This window comes from Lepisma saccharinum, chromosome 13 (genome assembly GCF_977018435.1).
Source record: "Lepisma saccharinum chromosome 13, izLepSacc3.1, whole genome shotgun sequence".
Lineage (NCBI taxonomy): Eukaryota > Metazoa > Arthropoda > Insecta > Zygentoma > Lepismatidae > Lepisma > Lepisma saccharinum.
Genome location: NC_139241.1, coordinates 610010 through 634175, shown reverse-complemented (window position 1 = coordinate 634175; position 24166 = coordinate 610010). Strand labels below are relative to the sequence as shown.

Genomic DNA, 24166 nt, shown 5'->3' with positions numbered 1-24166 from the left:
CATTTTTTCTATGCCCGTCAGAGCAAAATTGTATTTTTACAGCCAATGAGAATTCGGGAATTACATTTCTCAGAATTACTGGTTTTAGCTAACACCATACGTCCGTACACCTTTAGTGTTTCTGGTGTTCTAGGTGGAAAATCAATTATTTCATACAAAAAATGCTCTTACAACTGGATGGTAAGTATTCGTAAGAAAAAGTGGAGTCTTGAGTTTTCTTATCTTCTTATTTTGAAGGGCCCCTTGGTGGGTGTTTCAGGGTTTCAACATTCCAGTCTTGAGGCACCAATCCATGGCAACTGTTCAACACCACCATAAATGTGAGGACTCACGATTCGACACTTACCCCAAACCAATTGAAACCAAATGATACGACATGTCGCACTTTCGTTTGCCTGCTAAGTTGTAGCAGGGACTCTGGATACTCGCTGGGGCGACTTTGCAAGTATGAAGGTGCGATCAGGGATTTTTCACGGAAAGTGTTGCAGAGCCCTTGCGGAGGCTCAGTGGAACACACTTGTGAGAATCTCTGACTTAGGGTAAGAGAGTTAAAAAAAGCTGCAACAGGGTGGTCACTCCAGGACCATGATAAAATTCAAGTATAAATCCTGGTTTTCAAGGCAAACTTTCCAAAAATTTAAGGGTACAAGGAGATGTCCTCTCTATTTCAACCTTGAATATTACCGCCTCTCACCACATACACACAACTGTGTGATTCCAATGTATCCAAAAATTCTAATTCAATTCAATTTATATATATTCTTATGCATATTACATAGGTGTGGAGTTTACATTTGCCATTTCACATACTCAGACTAGAAATACATCTACAAGCACACGTCACAAATATTACTGGATATACTATTCTATGAATAATTGTTAATCGTTAGGGGCATGCATATTTTGTTTTTGACAAAAAAAAAACGAAATGTGAAATAACACATTGGAATGTTAATTTTTAATGTTTCTGAAAGGTGCGAGGTGCATTTTCCTACCCTGTTTTGTCACGAAATGATGCAAAATGAACTGCAAAATGCGAAATAGACTCTTAAACACGAAATTTACCATTTATATACCGACGCAACACTTTTTGAAGTCTGAAGTATGCCGTGAGTTATGCAATTCACAGAAAATTGATTAATTCTGCTGTAAATATTTGAGAACCAAATTTGATCCCTTTATACAGGAATAAACTTAATATTCTGGTAATGATTTAATGTGCTATTAGGAGGAATATGTTTATTTTGTGTAATAGTGCAGCTTTTAAATCTTATTTGGGATTATATTCACATTTTAAAAACCAAAATGTCATTTTATATACAGCTTTTTCACCGCTATAACAGCAAAATTTTATTTTATTTACCGCTTTTGAACCTGAAATTGACTCTGTTTTTATAGCGAAATTTTGCTTTTTTATTTACCAAAAATATGTGCCTCTATTAATCATATAAGAATTCCAAACTGAAATTTACCTAAGCAACTTCAAGTTGCCCCATTAAATATTTCTTACTGATGAAATTTTGGTTCACTTGTAGGCATATGTCTTTCAATTCAAATTTTAACAGGTCTTTTTTTAGCAATACATTACATTTCAAGAACAGATTTAACCTTTTCTAATCTTCTGTCTGTCAGATAGATTGTTCTGCAAAGGACACTGACAAAGCAAATGGATTGAGAAAATTCTGTTTTATTTTCCATGCAGCTTTCTTTTCTTATCCTTCCTCTATAAAAATCAAAGCTAAACGGTGAACAACTTGCCTCAGGGCATTAATAAATATGTATAAATTCAATTGGATTCGGATTAATGAAAGCTGCAATTTTTCACATCTATGGAGAAAAATTCAAGCACAATTCAAGCATAATTCCCGGTGAGTAGCCACCCCGTGTAACTAATCACTAGAACTTCATCAGGTCAATTGTATCATATTTATCTGTGCAGCTGAAACTTTGCCAAGTAAATAATGTTTAAACGCAATTTTATGGGGATGGAAAAAAAGGGAATTTCACACCAAAGCAACACCTGCCATCCAAGGTGACAAAGGAACCTACAGAAACAAATGCAACTTTTCTCCCACCAGAAGGAAATGTCACTTGCCATTTTGGTGTGCAAGCCTTGGGCTACTAGTCGCTTCCTTGACTTTGAATTGTTGTTTTAAAGTCCTACTTATGCACAGATAGGCCAAAACAGTAGCAATAAATTTCCACCACCCAAGAAATAAAAGCAACAACATATCAACTGTAAACATAGAAAATGAAGACATTAAATTTGAATATTCCACAAAATTTCTGGGCATATGGATACAAGAAAATCTCAATTGGGACACCCATATTAACTATCTAGCGAGAAAATTACGCCAAATTATATATGGCATAAGAATCATGAAAGATATTACAGAAAAGAGCACAATTAAAACCCTATATTTCAGTCTGTTCCAATCGCAACTAACATATGGCATTATATTCTGGGGAAATGCAGCAAAAAGCACAAAAGTATTTATTCTTCAGAAAAAAGTATTAAGAATTATGATGGGAAAGAAATGGAATGAACCATGTAGGGAAATCTTCAGGGAACTTGGCATTTAATCACTACCCTACCTCTATATACTTTTAATTTACTGTGGCATGTAAAAATGGATCTGTCCAAGTTCTCCAAATACAACGAGGAAGTACATCATAACTCCAATCTTGCAGTTCCAATGCATAACACATCACTATTTGAAAAAGGTCCAAAATCCACAGGCATCCTTCATCTATACATAAAAACTATTGAACCAGTAGCCAAATTCAAAAATTAATTAAGAAATCAATTGTTGTACCATGGCTTTTACTCAGTGAGTGAATTTTTGTACATCTAATCCATCAACTTACTTGTGGGTCGATGGATTGGAGGTTCATGGATTCATCCACAAGAGTGCTGGATCCAATCTTGCATGTTACATCACATGAGTGCAAATTGAGCATCATATTATAATGTTATTAGTCTTACCTTTATATTATCTCTCAATATTTAATGTTTTAATACATTACAGAATATTATTTTTACATTGTAACTTTAACATTTCTTACTGCTGTTACTTTTATGTATAGACAGTAAAACTAATACAGGTACACACCTCCAAGCATAAATCTGTAATAGGATAAGGTATCATTTCATTGTATGTATATTACATTATTATATTTAATTGTATTAGTATATTGTAATGTTTGACTGACATGTTTTTCTATAGATCTCGGAGCCTTCGTCCCACACTTGATTCCATATTCCCTTGGTAATTTTTCAACTCTCTCCGAGACCCCTTTGAAATATGGGATTCACTCCTTCATCCTTCCCTTTCCCCTCCCCTCCTTTCGTGTCTCTGTCCTCACTCATAGACTCCAACTCTTTTTGCAAATTATGCCTAAGGGCATAAGGACTGAAATTTTCCACAGAGTCTTATCCGGGGAGTTGTCCATTAATACTGAATCCGCACACACAAGGGGAACTAAAAGTAATGTTTTTCTAAACTTCTTCGTAAGGGCAAGAAGGTTATGTAACCATAAGGGTGAAATTAAAAAGGAGGTAAACTGGATCATGAGGATGGGTAAAAAGAATGGATATAAAGAGGCTGATTTGAGGAGGAACTTAAATAGAGCATGCAAAATTTGCGGAAAGGAGTTTGAGTGTATGAGTAAGGAAAGAGACACGAAAGGAGGGGAGGGGAAAGGGAAGGAGGGAATCCCATATTTCAAAGGGGTCTCGGAGAGAGTTGAAAAATTACCAAGGGAATATGGAATCAAGTGTGGGATGAAGGCTCCGAGAACTATAGAAAAACATTTCACCGAGTACAAGAAAGATGGAAAAGAGCGGGATACACAGTATTACATGCGAGCGCAATAAGGAATATATCGGACAAACGGGTAGGAGTATGGATATAAGATGGAGAGAGCATGACAAGGATATAAGGGAGGGAGTCCATAGAACAGGGCTGTCTGAGCATATAATGAAGAGGGACATGAAATTAAGAAACGGGAGGTTGTTTGGAATGAGAATAAACAAATTAGTAGGAATGTATATGAGGCTTCCTACATTTGCAAGGATAGGGATAATAAATTGAACAGGGAGGATCGTATCAATCCCTAAGATTATATGTTTATTTTATTAAGTCTCTCTGAACGCTTCACGTTGACCAGGGCATTCACTTGTTTTATACATGAATAGTTATTATAAGCATTCTGGTGCAAAATTTCACAACATGGTGTCTTTTTATAAAGAATGAATGCACTAAAAATAAAACATAATACTTGGTGGACTCTTGGACTGTTGGGAACTGACTTTATGTTCTTCACAGCCTTTATTGTCGCCTTTCTCCTCAATTGGGTTGGATTCCTGCTCTTGATGTGTTTCTGCCACACCATTGCTGCACGATACGGAGCTCTTTTGGCTTTGGAATATCTCTCACAAAGTGGACACTGATCATAAAACAGTCAACTGACCTTGCTTCACATGAAAATAATTGGCTGTGGTGGCTTATCATAGCTTTTGGCTTGTTGATTTGCATAAGAGCTATCATTCAGTACTTGCACATCAAGAAGGAATGGAGAGTCCTTTCAAGAAGTGCTCAAGAGAGAATGTTTTTCTTCTACTAAAATGGATTTGACAATGCCACATAATCTCAAAATTTGTGCTAATATGGAATACATGTATTGGTAGCTATGCTTCTCGATTTTGTGTTTCAGATCTGACAGATCAAGTAAGCATTGCACAATTAACACTGATTTAAAATTTAAAAAGAAATAATAAAATTCTGCTCAAGTGTTCTATTTCCTGGATAGAAAGAAAAAAGAAAATGTTGTGGTGGAATTGATTTAAAAATCATTTGATAAATCTGTGAAGAATATGTAATATTTTCAAATGAAATTTGTAAAGCATAATATGAGAAATGTAAATATATCTTATGCTGGTATGTTGTCGCATGAGAAGTGTCCAGTGATCATAAAATACATAAGGAAACTGTCCTGTAGATATTGTGTCAAAGGCACAATATCTATAAGATGCATAATAAAGAATAAAAAATGAACATCAACTTTTAATTAGATTTGTTGCATGTAGTTTATCTGCCATCCACTTTCTTTTTAATCTTTATTCTAAGTTATAGGATTTACATGCACTTGAAGTATCCAACTTTATGCATTAAAAGAGTGGCACTTCATTTTAGTTCATATTTAATTGTTATTTTTGGTGTTTGTGTATATATACACATTATGTTCAGATCATAGGGTGCTAAATGACACACACTTTGATGTTAGAATGTTGGCAGTAATTATATTTTGCTGCGTTAGATGCTGCAAGAGTTTATTGTAAATTATGGATAAAAAGTATACATAGTTTTAAAATCAACTGTAAACAATCAGTAGTGAAGTGTCTATCAGTGAAGCCTACATTCAAAATTGGAGATCAACAGTGGGAATTAAGGGATTAATATGCATTATTAAGACATTCATATGGTGGGAATGCACTTTTACATTAGTACATTTTTTATGCATTCATTAATAGAAATTAGGCAGCTGCACATAGTGCTTAATATGCATTTATGATCTGAAATCTGTACTGACAAGACACAATATTAATACTAATATGTAGATTATGTAAATGAAGTATGACTTAAGTTAGTGTTCTTTTTTTATAACTAAGTTGGTGATCTTTTTTTACCTTCCTTATCATGTATCAAACAGTTATTTTTCCAAAACACATTATTTCACACTCGCTAGTATTATGTTATATTTTTAGTGCATTCATTCTTTATAAAAAGACACCATGTTGTGAAATTTTTGCACCAGAATGCTTATAATAACTATTCATGTATAAAACAAGTGAATGCCCTGGTCAACGTGAAGCGTTCAGAGAGACTTAATAAGATAAACATATAACCTTAGGGATTGATACGGGATGGAAATGTGGACGAGATTTGGATTGGGATGTTTAAAAGATGGGAAAAGTGAGAGTACAAAAAAATATGTTTTCATGTTACCTCGGACGTTATTCGCAAAGCTCAGGATGCACGCGGGCGGACTTTGAATATGACGTGATGTAAGCGGGAAGGGGAAATGTAGGGGAAGTATGTAAGAGGAGAGCGGACAACTTCCTGCATCCGGCGAGAAGGCATTCTGAAGTCACCAAGGGGAAGTGAAATGGCAAGCGCCTTTTAAACTTTTTACGTTGAAATGCTTCTTTTAAATTAATTCTTTTAAGTTTTGTAGGTTTTAAACAGCAGCGTGGGAATGGGTTTTAACAGGTTTTAGCAAGTTTTCTAAATTCCTCCTTTAGCAAGTCAAACCTATATCCTTTTCCCTGGCTTTTGAATCAACTTGACGTGGCTATGGAGTGATTTCGATAGTCAAAATAGGACCTGATGAAGAGAACAGTGGTTTTTCCAAAACATTGTTCGGAAATAATATATACTCACTAATCGTAAGTACAATAAGTTTTAGTATTTTTAAATATTATTTACGAATACGTATTATTCCGTAATTGTGAGTAATTCGCACAACCATAAGTTAAGAGTATTTTTCTAAGGATTTAATTTTCAAATACTCCTTTAATGTAAGGGACCAAATTACTAATGATTTTAAATTGAAGGAAAAAAACTCTTGGACCTACCTGGTCCAGCACTTGCTATATGGCGCGTTGCTTCAAACTCTCTCGTGACAGGATTTCCTGGAAGAACGCCAGACAGCTGGGACACAGTGCTTGACACGGTCGACCGAAGCTTATTAAAGACATCCATCTTGAGGCTGAGGAAAAGAAGAGAAAGTAGTGAATATTTCCAGTACTTATGCATATATGAAGTCACTACATAATATGGTAGTTAATTCTCAAGATTACAAAATATTTTTTTTTTGTAAAAAGTGAAACACGTTGGCCACAGTTCCTTTTGTTTTATTGTGATTTCATCATGATACGAATGCAATTTTTACATGGTTCGAAATCGATTTTCATCTGTTAACACCTACTGCAGAGTTTTAGGGATTACTTAAGATTTTGTTCAACAAATGCTTTTGTGATTAGGCTAGGCAGGTCTGGTTTCGTTCACTTAGTATTAGGCCTCAATTAGTGAGTATGTCAAATATAAAGAAAATCGGAGAAGGGTCCGGTCATCTTAAGTCGTTCCACTCACGGAAATCACTTTCTCTATCATCGTTGAAGTTCCTCAATGTGTTTTCTTGCGCCGTGTAATATTTTTTAGCGTGAAATCTAATTCTTTTCTATAAAAAATATCTCTCAGACATGCAATTCCTGTTGCTTCCATATGTCAAGGATGTTCCGTGTGATGACGTAAACCCCTGCCAATGTTTCCAACGACGCATTTTTTCGCAAGATTATTTATCTTTCAAAAATTAGAACTATATTAGCCTAACCTAACCTTACCGGAAATGGTTTGTGGGGCTATCGAGGTATTAACATAATTTGAAATCCAGCCACGAAATTAGGTATTTTTCGGTGAAGAAGATTGAAACACTGCAAACACACTCCAAATTGACAAAACACTACCACAACGTGCAATGCTTGATTGATTGATTTAGTTTATTTTACTTCGCGTTTTGTGCCTCTTGGCTAATTTGCGAAGATGGGGATGAGTGATGAAATGATGAAATTGATGAATGGACATTCACAAACAACCAAGCACGACCGGGATTCGAACCCGGGACCCTTGGCGTCGTAGCGCGATGTGCTAACCACTCGGCCAGAGGGTCTGCCACAACGTGCTATGCAAAAGGGGGAACAGTAAGTACTCGTAAATTTAAGAAATAGACATTATTTCCGTTAGAAATTCAGTAACAGCGTGATATAGTGAAAACACATTTCACTAGTTTATTTCCGAATTATTTACATTTGTACTTACCTTATATGCATAGCAGAACATTTTTCAACTTGGGATTATGTTTTTTTCACTGAAAAAATGAGTGCTAATGGAACCTAACCTAACCTCGTAGGCATACCTCATCCCCGTGAATGGTTTGTGGGGATACCCATGCATGGTTTTTGGGGCTAACTTTAATGGTTTGTGGGGCTATCATGAATGGTTTGTGGAGCTACCCGTGAATGGTTCGTGGGGCTACCCATGAATGGTAAGTGGGGCTATCGTGAACAGAAAGTGTAAAAAGAAAAAGGTATTTACCCGAAGAGATGCCAGCTGCCTGCAAGCACGGTTTTGAATGATGCACTAAATTATTACTGGGGATAAATATATTAAACACTATCTACAAGTTTTTGGAACCTGTTCTTTTTCATGCCCCATACACACGCACAACCCACCGCGAATGCAAAGAAGCAATGGTAAGAATTGACAATATAGAGAAAGTCTCTAATTTTGTTAATTTTCAGTATACTAACTAATTTTGGCCTCCTAATCACGAATCTGTTGTAAAAAACCGGTGGTCACGTCTGGAAATTTTACATTTCGATGAAATATTGTTCGTTAACACCAAAAACCATCCACGGGTAGCCCCACAAACCATTGATGTTAGCCTCAAAAACCATCCATGGGTAGCCCCACGAACCATTCACACAAGGTTAGGTTCCATTAGTACTCATTTCACCCCTAAATTCATCGAAAAAATAGGGTTTGTACTAAAATTGATCATCATAAATCATTTTCTTGTAAAACAATGGATTGGTTGGAAACAATGATAGGAGATTACATTTTCGTTCGTAAAACTACGCATATAGCCTACACCTGTATATATAAAAAAATTCAATCGGCATTTTTTTTAAAGTTCCAGATGTGACCCCTGGTTTTTTACAACAGATTCGTGATTAGGAGGGCAAAATTAGTTAGTATACCAAAAATTAACAAAATTGGAGACTTTCTCTATATTGTCAATTCACTCCGTTAACAACACTGCAGGCTCATCTTTGTGTCCACGTTGTGAATAAGTGTGCTTTGCTCGTTTGCGTGGCGATTGCTTCGAGCAAAGCACACGCATTCACAACGTGGACACAAAGACGAGCCTGCAGTGTTGTTAACTCCCATCAGTTACCACCAAAAGGCAATAAAACGTAAAGTCTAGGGAACGAGTTTACAATACCGGACCACTCTCCAATTTCTATGAAATGTCGCCTACTCACTAATTGTGAACTCCTAAACACGAATCTGCATGTAATAATTGGCGGTCAAGCATGGAAATCGAGAAAAAAATGAAATAAACTATGTTTTCTTAACGTAACATAACCCTACCATAAGAACAATAGCTCCATGGAAGACGCCATTTTCCCAACATGAAGAAATCAACAGGCAAGACAAGGTATAGTTCTCGTAGCTAAAATATTAATTTTTCTTTGTATTTATGCTAATGGAACCTAACCTAACAGGCCTAACCTAACCTCGTAGGCATTCCTCGTCTTACGTCAGCAAGATTGTTGTGCATAAAGGAAGACCATTAACGAATTGCGAAAGAAAGATGGTTCCGAATTGCTGTGTAGGGACAATCAGCGTGGTAAATCGCAAGGTTATTTTACAATTTCTAGACGTAAATGTACAATTTTAACAAGCGACCGCCAAATATGAACTACAGTTACGTCATCAGGACACCGAAATTAGTAAGTAGGCGAAATTTTATAGAAATTGGAGAGTGGTCCAGTATTGTAAACTCATGCCAAGTCTAGCCTCACAAAGTGCGAAAAAAAGGATTTGTAGGTGTTTCCCCTATACGGAAGTAGTACCGCCAAATCTAACAGGCAGTGCAAAAACAAGGAAATATTTTGGCAACAGTTAGATATAGTGAAAACACATTTCTTCAAATTTACAGGAGAAATGACAGTAAAGTACTTACAATATTTTAAGTGCGAGCTTGCATGTATTATAAAAAGAAAACCACAGTGACCTGGTGAAAAATACTACCTAATCTAGGTTCACCACCTAGTACATTTTTCTCGACACTTGACATACTTTAATTTCGTAAAAACTGAAGCAGGAAATAAAGACAAAATTCTTGTCATATATTGAAATTTGTCATGGTTTTTCACATCAGTTTCACGTTTTGAATGTTATTTTGAAAATAGGGGTAGCGCATGCTTTTCAGAATCTCAATATGCTAAAGTATATTTACTTTCCTACAGGCACATGTATAAATTGTTAGATCAAAAAAAATATTAGTTTCTACAATACCAAAATTGTTTCCAGCTTGAGCAAAAATTCGTACCTTATGGTGTCTATGCTGTAGTTACGTAACTCACAGTAACTGTATTTCTTGTGTACTACCGTTGGCCAGAATTTCGATATAAATTCATATCATATATACATAAATTTATGGTCGCTTAGGAGTACAAATTTCATTGCACAATCAGTATCGTATAATGAGTAATCACAGATTCGACATTTTTTTCTTTCCTCTCGCCCTTCTCTTCTCGCACTTTTCCAAACTCTTCTCCCGATTTGTCCACTCTCTGTTTGAGTTTAATATATGTAAACAAAGATGGTGACTGTTTCATTCAACAGCGCCTTGAATAACATAGTGTGGAAGACGACCCAAGAAACTGGTTCCCCGAGACGATGACAAGTAGATGGCAGTGCGATCGACCCAGGTGCTAATTTTGTTATGAAAGTAATGCGGCTTTGTTAGTTTTTGGAATATATTGTGTAGATTTGTTTCTCTAGAAAGGCGGTAAGTGAATTGATGGAAACAGTTATATTTGTGGAGTGATTTGCAGTCACGAAATGGCATTAATTTGGAAAGAAAAGTAAAATAAAATGAATAAATAAATAGCATGCGTAACACAAGAAGAAACATCGCAATGTGATTCCGGACGTCAGGTCTTGGACTGTGTATTAGAGTTTATTTTTCTATGTTATTAGAATATAAATAGTATCCTGAGAGATATTTCATACCGAGGCGACAAACCACAAATGTCGCTTGAAAGCGAGCAGTCGGAAATCAATGCAGCCTTTCGAACCGTAGGGACAAAAGCTCTGCACCGTTTCCTCAAGGAGATTTTACACCAAAGCGATAAGCGACAAACGATACGAGGATTTCACACCAAAGCGACACGGGTCATTCGGTCCAAGGCAACTTTCATACCGAAGTGACACATGTTGCTTGGAAACGAGCCAATGAAGAGCAACATTTCACATCGTAGCGGCATGACGGGAAGCACAGGCCAGCGTTCGGTTGGTGAAATCCTCAAGCGATAAGTGTCGCGTGCCGCTTGTCGCTTTGGTGCGCGATCTCCCTAAAGCAAGACACTCATTGCATCGCGCATGTGCGAACAACAAACCACGGGAACATGTTGCAAACTATTGAGGAAATGGCCCAGTTTGAGCGACGCAGAAGCGACACGTGTGGCTTATCGTGTCGCCTAGATCTGTTGTTGTAATGTGCGGTTTATCGTGTCGCCTATCTGTTGTTCGCAAGCAACGCTTGCTAATAGACTGAAGGCATCATGTCGCTTGTCACTTAGTTGGGAACTCCCCCTGTTGGGCGTCGCTTCGGTCTGAGCACCCTTCCTTTAAGTAGCTTTTACGCCATATGAACGTGTGGTTTGCTGTTTGGACCCTCATGTGCAATGAATGCTATTTTACAGTCTGGAAATGTGTGTCACTATACCTGCCGCAAAATTAGTTTGGTATTGACGCTTGAGAAGCACGTGGAGGAAAGGGGTCTCCTTCACTGCGGGAGGGTGGGTTATTGTCATGCGAGCCAATCAAAATCTTCCCAATGCTTCACCAAAGCCCTGGTTACCTAGCAACAGAAAACGTTTATCACGGTGTTGCCGCTTATCGGGCGATTGTTCTTGCGATCAGATTCATGTTGTTGGGAGAAGACGTGTTGTTTGTTTGTTGCGTTGCGTTGCTGTGATATTTTAACCGGTCCGTTTGTTTAGTGTTTACTGAATTTAGAGTATTCTTTGTTGTATATAGCGTGTTGTTTTAGTGTGTTATTTTTTGTACATAATTTTCTGTGTTCTGCTTGTGTGTGTGTTGTGTGAAGAATGTCAAACACAGGAGACAATAATCGAGATGACAATGTACCAAAGAGGCCATGCACTAAAAGAAATAAAGCCTTCGGTAAAGGAATTCCTCTCAAAGGCCAAACGCGGGAGATGGTTTGTTCTGTACGCAAATATTTTGAGCAAGAGAAAAACAATGGGGGTCCAATCATATCTGTAAATAAAGTTGTGGACAGGACTGCTGCTGCTGTCGGCGTGTCTAAGAACACCATTGTTACCATAGGGAAAGAAAAATATAATGTGGTGGAAATAAATCAATGCGAGGCTTCAAAATTGGAAACCCCAGGAAAGAAGAGAAATATCAGTAAACGCGTGACAAATTTAGATACCTTTCAGCAAGACGCTATTCGTCGCCATATTTACTCGTATTATAGGAGGAAAGATCATCCCACTGTTGGGAAACTGCACATTTCGTTGAAAGATTCGGGACTTTTTCAAGGTGGGGAAACATCTTTAAGAACAGTCATAAAATCTCTGGGATTCTCATACAAGAAAATTAATGGACGCAAAATACTGATGGAAAAACCTTACATTTCCGCATGGCGATGTAGATTCCTCAGGGAAATTACGAAGCACAATTTTGACGAAATTGTTTGGCTTGACGAAACCTGGGTAAACGCCAATCACAGTGTGAATAAAGGATGGACTGATGACACACCTGAGGGTACGATGGGATTGCCTTTAGGTAAGGGGGGCAGGATAATATTACTTCATGCCGGTACATCCTCAGGGTTCATTCCAAACTGTTGTCTGCTTTTTACTTCTAAGAAAACGGGGGACTATCATGAAGAAATGAACCATGCCACATTTTTAAAATGGTTTCAGGACTCGCTTCTTGACAATCTACACACACCGTCCACTATCATATGTGACAATGCAAGTTATCACTCCGTGCTTTTGGACAAAGCTCCAACTATGGCGACTAAAAAAGTGATATTGTTCAGTGGCTTACACGCAAAAATGTACCAGTAAATGAAGACCTGAAGAAGGTGGAATTAATGGAACTCGTTAACCGTTACAAGCCGCAGTTTCCTACGTACGTCATTGATAGCATTGCTGCAGAACATGGGCACAAAGTAGTTAGACTCCCTCCTTACCATTGCCATTTTAATGCCATTGAAATGATATGGGCGCAGATCAAAGGATATGTTGGTCGCAACAACAAAGAATTCACCATGTCATCTGTAGTGAAACTGACTGAAGAAGCTATAGCCTCGGTAACACCCGAGAATTGGAGAAATGTTGTGCGCCACACCAAAAAAGTTATTGAAGATGCATGGGAATATGAGGGTATTTTGGAGGAAAGTGTAGAAGAACTCATCATAAATATCGGTAGTTTCAGTGATTCCTCAGATGAAGATGACGACAGCTCCAGCACGAATAGCGATAACATTAGTGATTTAGAGATGAGTGGTGTTTTACCTCTGGAATAATCTTCAAGGTACAGTGCTTTTTAAATTATTTTTCATTTACTTTGATAATCTTATGTTATATATCTGATGTAACTGACTTATCTTTTCTTTCCATATTTTAAACAAATGTATAAAAAGTATATAGGCATATGGGGATGTAGAGTTAGGGCTCCACACATTCTCGACCTCGACCTAGGCCATATTGTGGAGGTGATGTGAATGTGGTGATGTGGTTCACCGACCGCCTTTACCCCAGGTTTGCCCCAGGTAATCACTTGGGCTGAGTCGACCCCGTAGTCGCTCAGGATATTTGAAAAAGTTCCACAAAGTACCACAGGTCTCCCCCATGAAAGTCACACTCCCCAACAGCTGGACCTTTGTGCACTTCAGTTGCGGTATAATTGAAAGATGGGCAGACTTGAATGGCGACTTCGGAAAGAAATGGTTATTGCATATGTATATATTCAATATTTTCAGAATGGATTTAAAAGATAACCTGTAAAAAATGCTCGTTTCGTTAATTCGTTCATGTTGTAAGGGATATGGAAATGAAGAGAGAAAACAATAACACATTTCATCATTGTTGTTCCTTTTCATAACACATAATGAATCCCGGTTTCCTCGAAAAACAATGACAATAACAATAACTCATTTCATCATTGTTGTTCCTTTTCATAACACGTTTTCCTCGACACAGCGCCAGACGGCTGCACTGCGTACCGTACCGCATGATATGGCAACACCGTGTCGCGTGTTCCTTCAGCTCTCAATACCAAACTAATTTTGCGGCAGGTATAGTGTGACAGTGTGAACATCCCGTGTCGCTTGTCCCATTGGTTTGAAAGTTGCCTTACACTCATGTCGATGGCACTAAGAAAGTTTTGTGGGGTTCCCCTTGTCGTTTCATGCAATCATCATCGCCGCGATTAGTTTAAAGCGGAAGAAAAGAGACAGTAAATATCAAAAATACAAATGCTTCAGTGTGTATATCTTTAAAAGAAATGATCATGATGATAATAATAATAATGAACCTAATTCATACACAAAAATTTTGTTGCCAAGAACATTTCACGCGTATTTTTTCTCCCGTATTATTAACGAAAGTATGACGATAACAGGACGTGGTCGACTGTCTAGAATGTTCGTTAATATCTTCGCGACCACTGTACCAAATATCATAGCAATTATCACATTCATAGAAATGCTTCATGTAAAAGAATCAGACGTTGCAGCGAAAACTCCATTTACTTCCATTATAAGCAGTCGAACACCAAGCACCGGGTTCAACACCAACGTCTCTAGCGGATCATTTTCGAGTGGAACCAGCCAGAAAGCGCAGAACCATGCCGTTTTCCACACTACGTTATTCTAGGCGCTGTAGTTCAAACTATATAGACACCACAAACTGTTGAAGACTGTTTTGCTTGTTTATTCCGTAACATTGTGTTGATCACAGACTAAAAAGTATACATCTTAGTCTGTGGTAGAATTGATCCAAGAATGGAGTCCATTAGTGGTGACGTCATATCAGACGACGCGCTGTGACTGAGTCTACACAACGAAAGAACATGTTTTCTTCGTATCCAATTCAATGCTTTTTTCCTTCGGAAGGGGTAGCTTTAATTGAAGCCTTCCACCGAATAACAGTGAATGCGAGAACAACGGATAAAACCTGTTGTATGTTACTGGACTACAGTAGAAACAACATAAAACCTTATGCAAACAGAGTAGCAATCTTTGGGCAATATCCGACTTTATGACTGGTCAGCAGGGCCGTAGCATGATTTCACTGGTAACTTAGCACATTCCCAAAAGTGTCATACAACGTTATTCGGTTGAATGCTTCAATTATTGCGACAGCAGTTATGAAACAAAATTATGATGCGTATCGTACAACAGTGTAAAGATGAGATTTCTGAGAATACGATTATATAGACCGTGTTAAAAATGTAAACATAAACATTGGTGAGGTCTTGCCCGGTCCCCCCGGAACTTCCGGTTCAGGGGCGGCGCCAGAAATTTTCGACCTGGTGGGCAGAAGCTCCATATTGATAGATTAGAGTGGGCAGTATAAATGTAAGACCAGGTATGTGTACGTAAGACGTATGTATCCCCCTCTCTCTTACACTCCCGGTTTTCCTCTTTCTTCTTTTCCCTTTCCTTTTCTTGTTTTCCTCTTTATTCTTTTCTAATCTATTCTCGCATCTTGTTCCATTTCCTTTCGCTTTGTCTCTGATGGACACAATTATTTCAAGGAAGTGTTTACCCATGCGCAGCCATACATTCTAATCACATTCTTTCATGCATGTTAATACAGTGAAATAAATGTGAATTAGGTTTAAGCTTGTTTGCAAATACAAGGCACATATTTGATTCTATGTATTGTGCGACAGTGATAGAAAGTGCGATGGTAGACAATCGTGAAGTTTCTCGTAATTTAAATGCACGTTCCCGAGCATAGTATTTTCATCGTATGAGTTTTTGAGTGAAAGAGTTTTCTTACTCCTTGGGGGTCACTTTTCTTAATTTACGAGGTTTATAGAACTGACAAATCTATCTGAATGTTTGTAGTAGCGACGATTGGGTGTTAACATTTGAGGGGCAAGGACAATATACTTTTTCTTGGTAAAAAGACTTAGCATAAAGAGACCATAGTGCAGGGGCAAAAACTGGCAAAATGTGGCTGGGGAAGTGCATCCCCCACTTCCCGGTCCTCCTAATCGCCGCCACTGAATGTTTGGATTAAATGAACGTCAATTAGGAATGATTTAAAACACACACGGAAAACCAATTCTTTGTTCATTGTCCATGACGTATTCCTAGCCCAATGAAAGGCTATTTTTACAAAATATCACTCATAAGTAATAAAAACGTCAGATTGAAAAATTTGTTCAGAATTGAAGAGATTATTAGCTAAGTTGCTATTCGTTTTCTGAACTGTTATGCTACTAATGCGGGAAAAGTAATACACGTATGGTTACATGAACATAATTTTTGAGGTAACAAAATGATTTAGGACACAAGGAATTCATCGAAGTTGATCACCGCACCAGTAATAATTCATCTATTTTTCATAGATGACTTGGGTTGTATGGCGTGACCATTTCGAACACACTAGTGTTGACTTGTAGGTAAAATATTAGAAGGTGTACTTGAAAACGAAACATTACGGAGACAGGATGTTCTCTTCGGTTTGGAATGCAGACCTTACAAATTCCATTACTTGCCTCGTCCGTGGAAAGGTACCAGCCTGACAGACGGATATGAATCGACAGGTATTGGAAATTGTATAGCGAAGCAACCGAACCGATCTGAGAAGATCGGAAGGGAATTTCGGGATCAGTATTGGATTTGGTTTTGGTGTGTGAACATCGAGGAAGAAAGCGCAGGAGGACGGAGGCGTCTCTCCGAACATAGAATGGTCTGAGCCTTGTTACTGGACCTCTCGCTAGTACCTTTTCTTACTTACACCCCGGTAATAAAATAATGAAATAAGGGAAGGAGCGGACATGGTTGGAGGTACGGGCCTTTTTTTGTAGCATTTAGTTGTAGGTGCGAGTTCCTTATAGGAAATATGTGCTTCAGAACGCGGGTTAGGAATGCTAAGGAAAAATGAACACGAATTAGAGTTATCTTTAACGAGGATTCAACAGCTGGCGGAACAAACGGTTCCGATTTCACCGTCTCGTCCCGTCACCAGGGCAAGGTCGCGATACATACAGCAGTTTTCCACCAACACTGCACATTCCACTGACTGCGTTGCCATTATTCCTTCCACCGTTGTCAAGAATACTGAAGTCATGGCATTGAACATACCAAATTTTATTCAACCTGAAAAGTTTTCAGGGGCAAAACCCTTAGAAATTGATCAATTCTTCACAACTTTTGAAAATATGGCGGATGCATTAACTTGGACCCCTGCAAAAAGAAAAGATTTCTTGCCTTTATTCCTCACTGGAATCGCTTTAGATTTAATAACGGGAATAAAATCTCAACCAGATTATGCAAATAAGGAATATCAAACGCTCGAAACAGAAATTACCAACACTTTTAGGGACATTGGTCAACCTCTCCTGGTTGAAGATTTCTTAAAGGAACAAGTCCAACAAATTCAGGAAACCCCGCAAGCTTACATCTTGCGTAAGCATGCCTTGATTCAGAAATATCTCCCCCAAGCATCCGTGGATCATGTAATTTATTACATTGTGAGGGGACTACGTACCCAGTACCTTCAAGTAGCTTCCGACAAGAATTTTAATTCGGTGGATGAACTTCTACGGTTCATCAACAACTTGCAAAGAAAGCAAACCCTTTTGGAAGAACAAGCGTACAGAGAAGCTAGGGAATTAGTGGCCCTTAAATACACCCAAGGTCTAGTTGCATCAACAAATCAGATAGGATTGCAAAACATACAAGGTGTACAACTTTGCTTCCGCCGTTTTCCGACAGGTGGCAACAACAGGAAGTAGCGGTCGAAAGAAGCAGATCGCAGACGTCACGCAGTTAGCTTGGACCTCTGTCAAGATAACCCCATTCAAACATTAGTCGAGTGGTGTGTGCATCGTGAAGCTGTTCGCGATTGAAAATGTCAGTGTACTAGCCAAATTCTCGCCATTTGCGGGAGGTTCTACTTTTTTGTTTCAATATGAAGAAAACTGCGGCTGAGGCTCATCGAATGCTCTCCACTACGTATGGTGAGGACGCTATAAGTGAGAGAACCTGTCGTGAGTGGTTTCAACGCTTCAAGAACGGTGACTTTAACGTCAAAGACCGGCATAGTGGTGGAAGACAGAAAGTTTTCGAAGATGCAGAATTGGAGACATTGCTGAGTGAAGACTCGCGTCAAACTCAAGAAGAATTGGCACAATCATTGGGAGTGACACAGCAAGCCATTTCAAAACGTCTGAAAGCCATGGGTATGATTCAGCATGACAACGCACGACCCCACGTTGCCAAAGTGGTGAAAACGTACTTGGAAACATTAAGATGGGACATCCTACCCCACCCGCCTTATTCTCCAGACTTCGCTCCCTCTGATTATCACCTGTTTAGATCAATGGCTCATGAACTGGCTGACCAACACTTCCGATCTTATGAAGAAGTCAAAAAGTGGATCGATTCGTGGATCGCCTCCAAAGATGAACAATTTTTTAGACGCGGCATTCGTACGCTGCCCGAAAGATGGGAGAAAGTAGTGGCCAGCGATGGACAATACTTTGAATAATGCCTGGGTAAGCAATGTTTTTCATTGCAGCGTCATATTTTTGGGGAAGAACGGCGGAAGCAAAGTTGTACACCTTGTAGTAACCCAACCTCCCATAAAAGAACCTCAAACTAGCTCAAATAATCAACAGGAAATAAACAGTCAACTGCAAACAGAAAAAAACTTTGTAACACAAGATCAATTAAAAGATTTGGAAATTAAAATGAATGAACTCCAAATTAATCATTTTCAGAATAGTGCACAAACGTTCAGGAATAGATCACAGCCTACTAGAACTAATAATAGATTTCCTGCACGCCAAAGATATAACGGTAGGAATAGTTCACATTCCCAAAGAAGTAACAATTTTTATAGATCAAATAATTCAAACAATGGTTACCAACGTGGGAACAGGGGACGTTCAAATTACCATAGAGGAGGTTATAGGCCATTCCAGAGACAACACCCTCAACAAGCTCAGAGATGGCAACCCTGTGAAAACTGTTGCCCTCAAAGTGAACAAAATACAGCCCAGCAATATAATCAACAAGTATATTACAATCAGACAGGTTCATCGGAACAACAATCACCTAATGCCTCTTTAAACTATTGAAACCCTATGAACGTGGGAACGGTCGTCAGGGGAAAAGTTTGCATAGAGTTCCCATAATTAAACAAAATAATCTTAGTTTTCTAGAAGCAACAGTAAATAGGAAACCTTGTAAAGTACTTGTAGACATAGGTGCAAATTGTAGTATAATAAATGACAACTTGGTTCCAACAAATGCAAAAAGAATAAACATAAATTCAACCATAGCAGGAATAAGTGGAAATTCCATAACTGTCAGACAAATTGCTTTCATACGATTCCGAATCGGTGGGAAATTTTACTGTCACCCGTTCAGAATAGCTAATACAAAATTCCAGTATGCAATTTTGGGCACAGATTTTTTAAATCTACATAAAGCAAACATATCGTTAGGAGATAATACGATCTCATTGCAGAGATTAGGGTATTCACCAAAATGGCAATTTTCCAGTGACGAAAGCAAAGTACACACCATTCCTGATCAAATATTTCAAATGTTAGATTTAAATCAAAGTTCAACATTTGTAACAAAACATAAAATAACATTACAACCGAAATCCTCAACTTATGTAAAACTACGGCTAGAAAACATCCAGATTGGGACTAAATATAACACATTTGAACCGAATAAAGAATTGTTGGACTCATTAGATATTTTAGCACCTTATGCATTAGTTAATGAAGAAGAACCCCACATTTTGCTAACAAACACAAAAAAATCATCCGTTAGTAATACAGAAAAACACTCCAATTGGTTCAGCAGGAAGTAACCAAATAATTTCTGAAATTTATGACACTAACGTCAATGCGAATGCAAATAGTGGTCATAAAATACATCATTCATTCGAGCAAGGTGACGAAAATTTAGAACAGGAAACCTTAAAACGACTCACTAAACATAGGAAATTTTATGACGTTAAACAAATTGATATAAATCCCGAACTAACAGAAGACCAAAAACTCAAAATTCAAAATTTAATTTACAATTATGCAGATATCATGTATTGGAATCCTGAGTGCTTTTCTAAAACAAACGCAATGGAAGCACACATAGATGTTGCTGAATGTGTTCCTCCATTTGCTAGGCAAATTTCCATACCCATAAATTTAAGGGAAAAAATGAAAAATGAAATAACAAGACTTCAAGAACAACAGATCATTGAACCTTGTGAAAACTCACCATTTCGTCATCGCATATTCTTAGTTAAGAAACCAAATGGAACCTACAGACTAGTTTCAGACTTTTCAGAAATTAATAAAGTAATATACAATGTTTCATATCCCACTCCAGATTGCAATGACATTTTAGCACGTCTTGCGGGTAAATTTTTTTACACTACATTGGACATGGCTCAAGCTTATTTTCAAATTCCAATATCAGAAGAATCACGTCCAGTTACCAGCTTCGCAATTCCAGGTTGTGGTTCATTCCGTTATAAATGTTTACCTATGGGCATGAAGACATCCAGTAGTTTTATGAATAGACTAATGGACATTGTATTTAGTGGTCTTCCCGACAATCAAGTAGCCACCTATTTAGATGATTTGTGCATAGCAACTTCCACTTTTGAAGAGAATTTCTCCCTAATTCAACAAATATTTGATAGGATTAGGAAAGCAAACATGACGGTTGGAATAAAGAAGTGTAAGTTCGCATTTTCAGAAACCATCGTTTTGGGACATCTTCTTTCTGCAAAAGGGATGAAAATTTCCGACAAAATCATTAATTCAATCAAGAATTTTCCAACACCTAGCAATAAGAAACACGTGAAGAGCTTCTTAGCACTTTGTTCTTACATTAGAAAATATGTGTCCGGATTCTCATTTTTAGCGGATAACATATATAAACTTTTGAAAAAGAACGTTCCGTTCACAGAGCAGCACCAGAAAGAGTTCGATGAACTAAAGGATAAAATTCTCAGTTCTCCCGTTCTCAAACCGTATTCTCAAAACAAGAAGACCTACCTCATCACCGATGCGTCTATAGTTGGCCTCGCAGCCAGCATTTGGCAAGATTCGGAAGACGGAAGTTGCCTTCGCGAGTCGCAGATTAACCGACACAGAGAAGAAGAAATCAATATTTGAACTAGAATTTCTCGCAGTGGTCTATGGAGTAAAAGCGTTTAAATATTATTTGCTAAACAGCCATTTTACTTTAATAACTGATAATCACTCCATATCCTATTTACGACAAGCATCAAATTTGACAGGTCCATTGGCACGAAGAGCTCTGGAACTACAGCAGTTTTCCTTCGATGTGAAACATGTCAAGTCATCACAAAATGCCCTTGTAGACACTTTAAGCCGCTATCCAGCAGAGGAAGCTCCTGCCGACAGTGAAGACAACCCTGAACTAATTTTCCACCTAGAGGACAAAAACTTCAGCATTCGACAACATCAAGAAGACGATCCATTATTCGGCCCTATCATTAAAGTCATCAACAACGATCCGATGCAAGATCCAGGAGTAGTACGAGCAGCACAGTATTACGTCATCAAAGACAACAAACTGTACAGACGTCATCGATACAACAAGACAGAGGAACTTCTCTTGTGCATTCCACACAAATTAAAAGATGAAATTTTCGAGAAGATACATTGCAGTGAATACAATGCAGCTCATGCTTCACCATCTTCCACGTATGAAAATTTCAGGAAAAGATTTTACTTCCCAGGATTAAAACGATGGGTGTACATGAAATCAAAAAGTTGCCTCGAATGCCAGATGTCGAAGAGAGATTTCGGACCAAAGAAGCTCACCCTTCAGACGTTGAACCGATCGCCACCCCAGCCAGGAAGTGGGTCATCGACACGTGCGGTCCACTGCAGGCCACAGCCAACCACGGACATCGCTACAATGCGATGGATTCATTGCTAGGAATAGATCCAAATTCGTTGCAGCACTCTAACAAGGAACGCCTAGATATATTGCAAGCGATGCGTGAACAAGCACAGGAAAATCTCCAGAAGAAATTTAAAACCCAGAAAAAGTACTCAGACCAACACACACGGCATGTTGAATTTCAACCTGGACAAAAAGTGCTAATTTTAGACACAGTTCCGAAACGAAATGTACCTAAGCACTTCGCAAATTACTTCAAAATACATGGTACAGTTATTGATATGGAAAATGCCAACAGCGTACGAATAAGCTACAAGGACGGCCGAGGAAAGGATAAAATCGAGACATTTTCCATAACAAGAGTCAAACCCTTCTTCGAAGAAAAGGAGAAAATACAAGAAGAAAATTATAACATCGACGAAATGTCTGCAGAACAGTCAGAAACCGAAGAGACAGAAGTCAAAGGTACATAATTCCACAGAAAGTCAAATGGGAAAGAACGTTGTCATTACATCATTTCATCGTCATCGTCGCGATTAGTCAAAGGGGAAGAAAAGCGACGCTACAAAACAAGCAGTCCAATCGAATCATCCATGTTTAATTAAAACCTAAATGCATTTATTTTGTTAAAACTTATCAAAATATACAGGAACTGTCCTCTTCAAAAATAGAATTTCGTGATAACCACGCCAAACTATCCTTAGTTGAATAAACTGGTTTCTTTTCATGAAGATTGCAACACTCGCCTCCTCGACTTGGAAGAGAGCGATATCAACAAAACAGGTACATCTCCTATTACAGCGGCCAAGGAACGAAGTAGCGTGACGTCATCCTGAAACTGACATCAAATGAACAACAAGCAACTAGCAGAAGTGACAGCAGTTTCGCATGTAAGCAGTTTCTCCAAAACTCACATCATATGCATTCGAAGATTACGGTGAAAAACGATTATGCAAGAAACTTATATAATAGAGACATTAGAACATTACGAGAATAACGAGCATTAGGATATTTAGTGTAAATTCTCTACAACAATATACATACGTATATTGCAGAGTATACACTCCTGTTATAATTTAAATGAAATAGTGCACAAGTTATATTTATATACAGTATGTATGAATTTACGCTCGCAATAATAATATTTCACTTATGTGATGTTTAATGATGATAGGGACAGGTTTTATCTTCATAGATAGCCATATAAGTATAGTGCGCACTTGAGCGTATCTGATATTCCTTAGTACACAATTTCTGGAATTCTAGTAATTCCATATATATAACGAATTCCTCATAATACATATCAGTGAGAACAGTAAATGAATTAATTTTCATAAAGATTGATCATTCTTGTGTTTCATTGCAATAATAATCATAATAATAATAAACCACTGCCCTTCGAAACTGCGTCTCATACAGCGACAGCGATATCTTTAATAATTGTAGGGACTATCTTATTTTTATTAATTACGGCATGTTTTGTTCGTAAAATTAAATCCTGTTTTTGTTGTCGTCCCCTTGCACAACAAACAACCAGTCGACAAAAACCTACCCCTCAAGTTCGCAGTATAAATGTCACAAATGAAGAACAAATAATTTCTGTAAGAATAGCACAAAATAGACATATCAGACCATCAACAGCACCACCCCCCCTATTCCTTCTTCTTCCAAAGCGCTGGCTAAACAATCTTGTATCGATATCCCATCACCTCACTTTGACAAGTATCTGTTAAGACACATCACCACCGACTTGCACCTAGCCAATGGATTAGACACCCTGTCCAGCAGGCAGACAGTGAACTTCTAAAGCCGCCCTACAATTGGCTGAGTACATGTCGATTGGTGTATGTCCAATTACTACATTCATATCCTTATTTTCTCTTTCTCCTTCCTTTCAATGGCTCAGACCACCTCTAACAGGTACCTACAACACCAGAGCATCGTCGAAGATCGACAGAGGAAAACTCGAGGACCAACGCCGCCAAATTGTCTTCCACCTTCTACAGAATACACCTCCAGATTAAATGCAATTTCGGGGCATCCCCCCCCCCCAGATTTTGATGGACGATGGACTTGCCGTATTGGAGAATAGAAAGATGAAAGACAAGTCAAGAGGAATGTTCCGGAGGCTACACTT

General features: G+C 38.1%; 1 protein-coding gene across 1 annotated transcript in view; it reads right to left on the bottom strand.

Annotated features, from left to right (window-relative positions):
• LOC145997130 (SCY1-like protein 2) overlaps positions 1-10382 on the bottom strand; it is a 57932-nt gene extending 47550 nt beyond the window's left edge. The window contains exons 1-2 of the mRNA XM_083133761.1: positions 10180-10382; positions 6638-6771 (exon numbers count right to left, since the gene is read on the bottom strand). Coding sequence (XP_082989887.1) covers positions 6638-6764 — 127 coding nt within the window. The 5' untranslated portion in view covers positions 6765-6771; positions 10180-10382. The remainder of the gene's footprint in view (positions 1-6637; positions 6772-10179) is intronic.
• Between the last annotated feature and the right edge of the window lie 13784 nt (positions 10383-24166).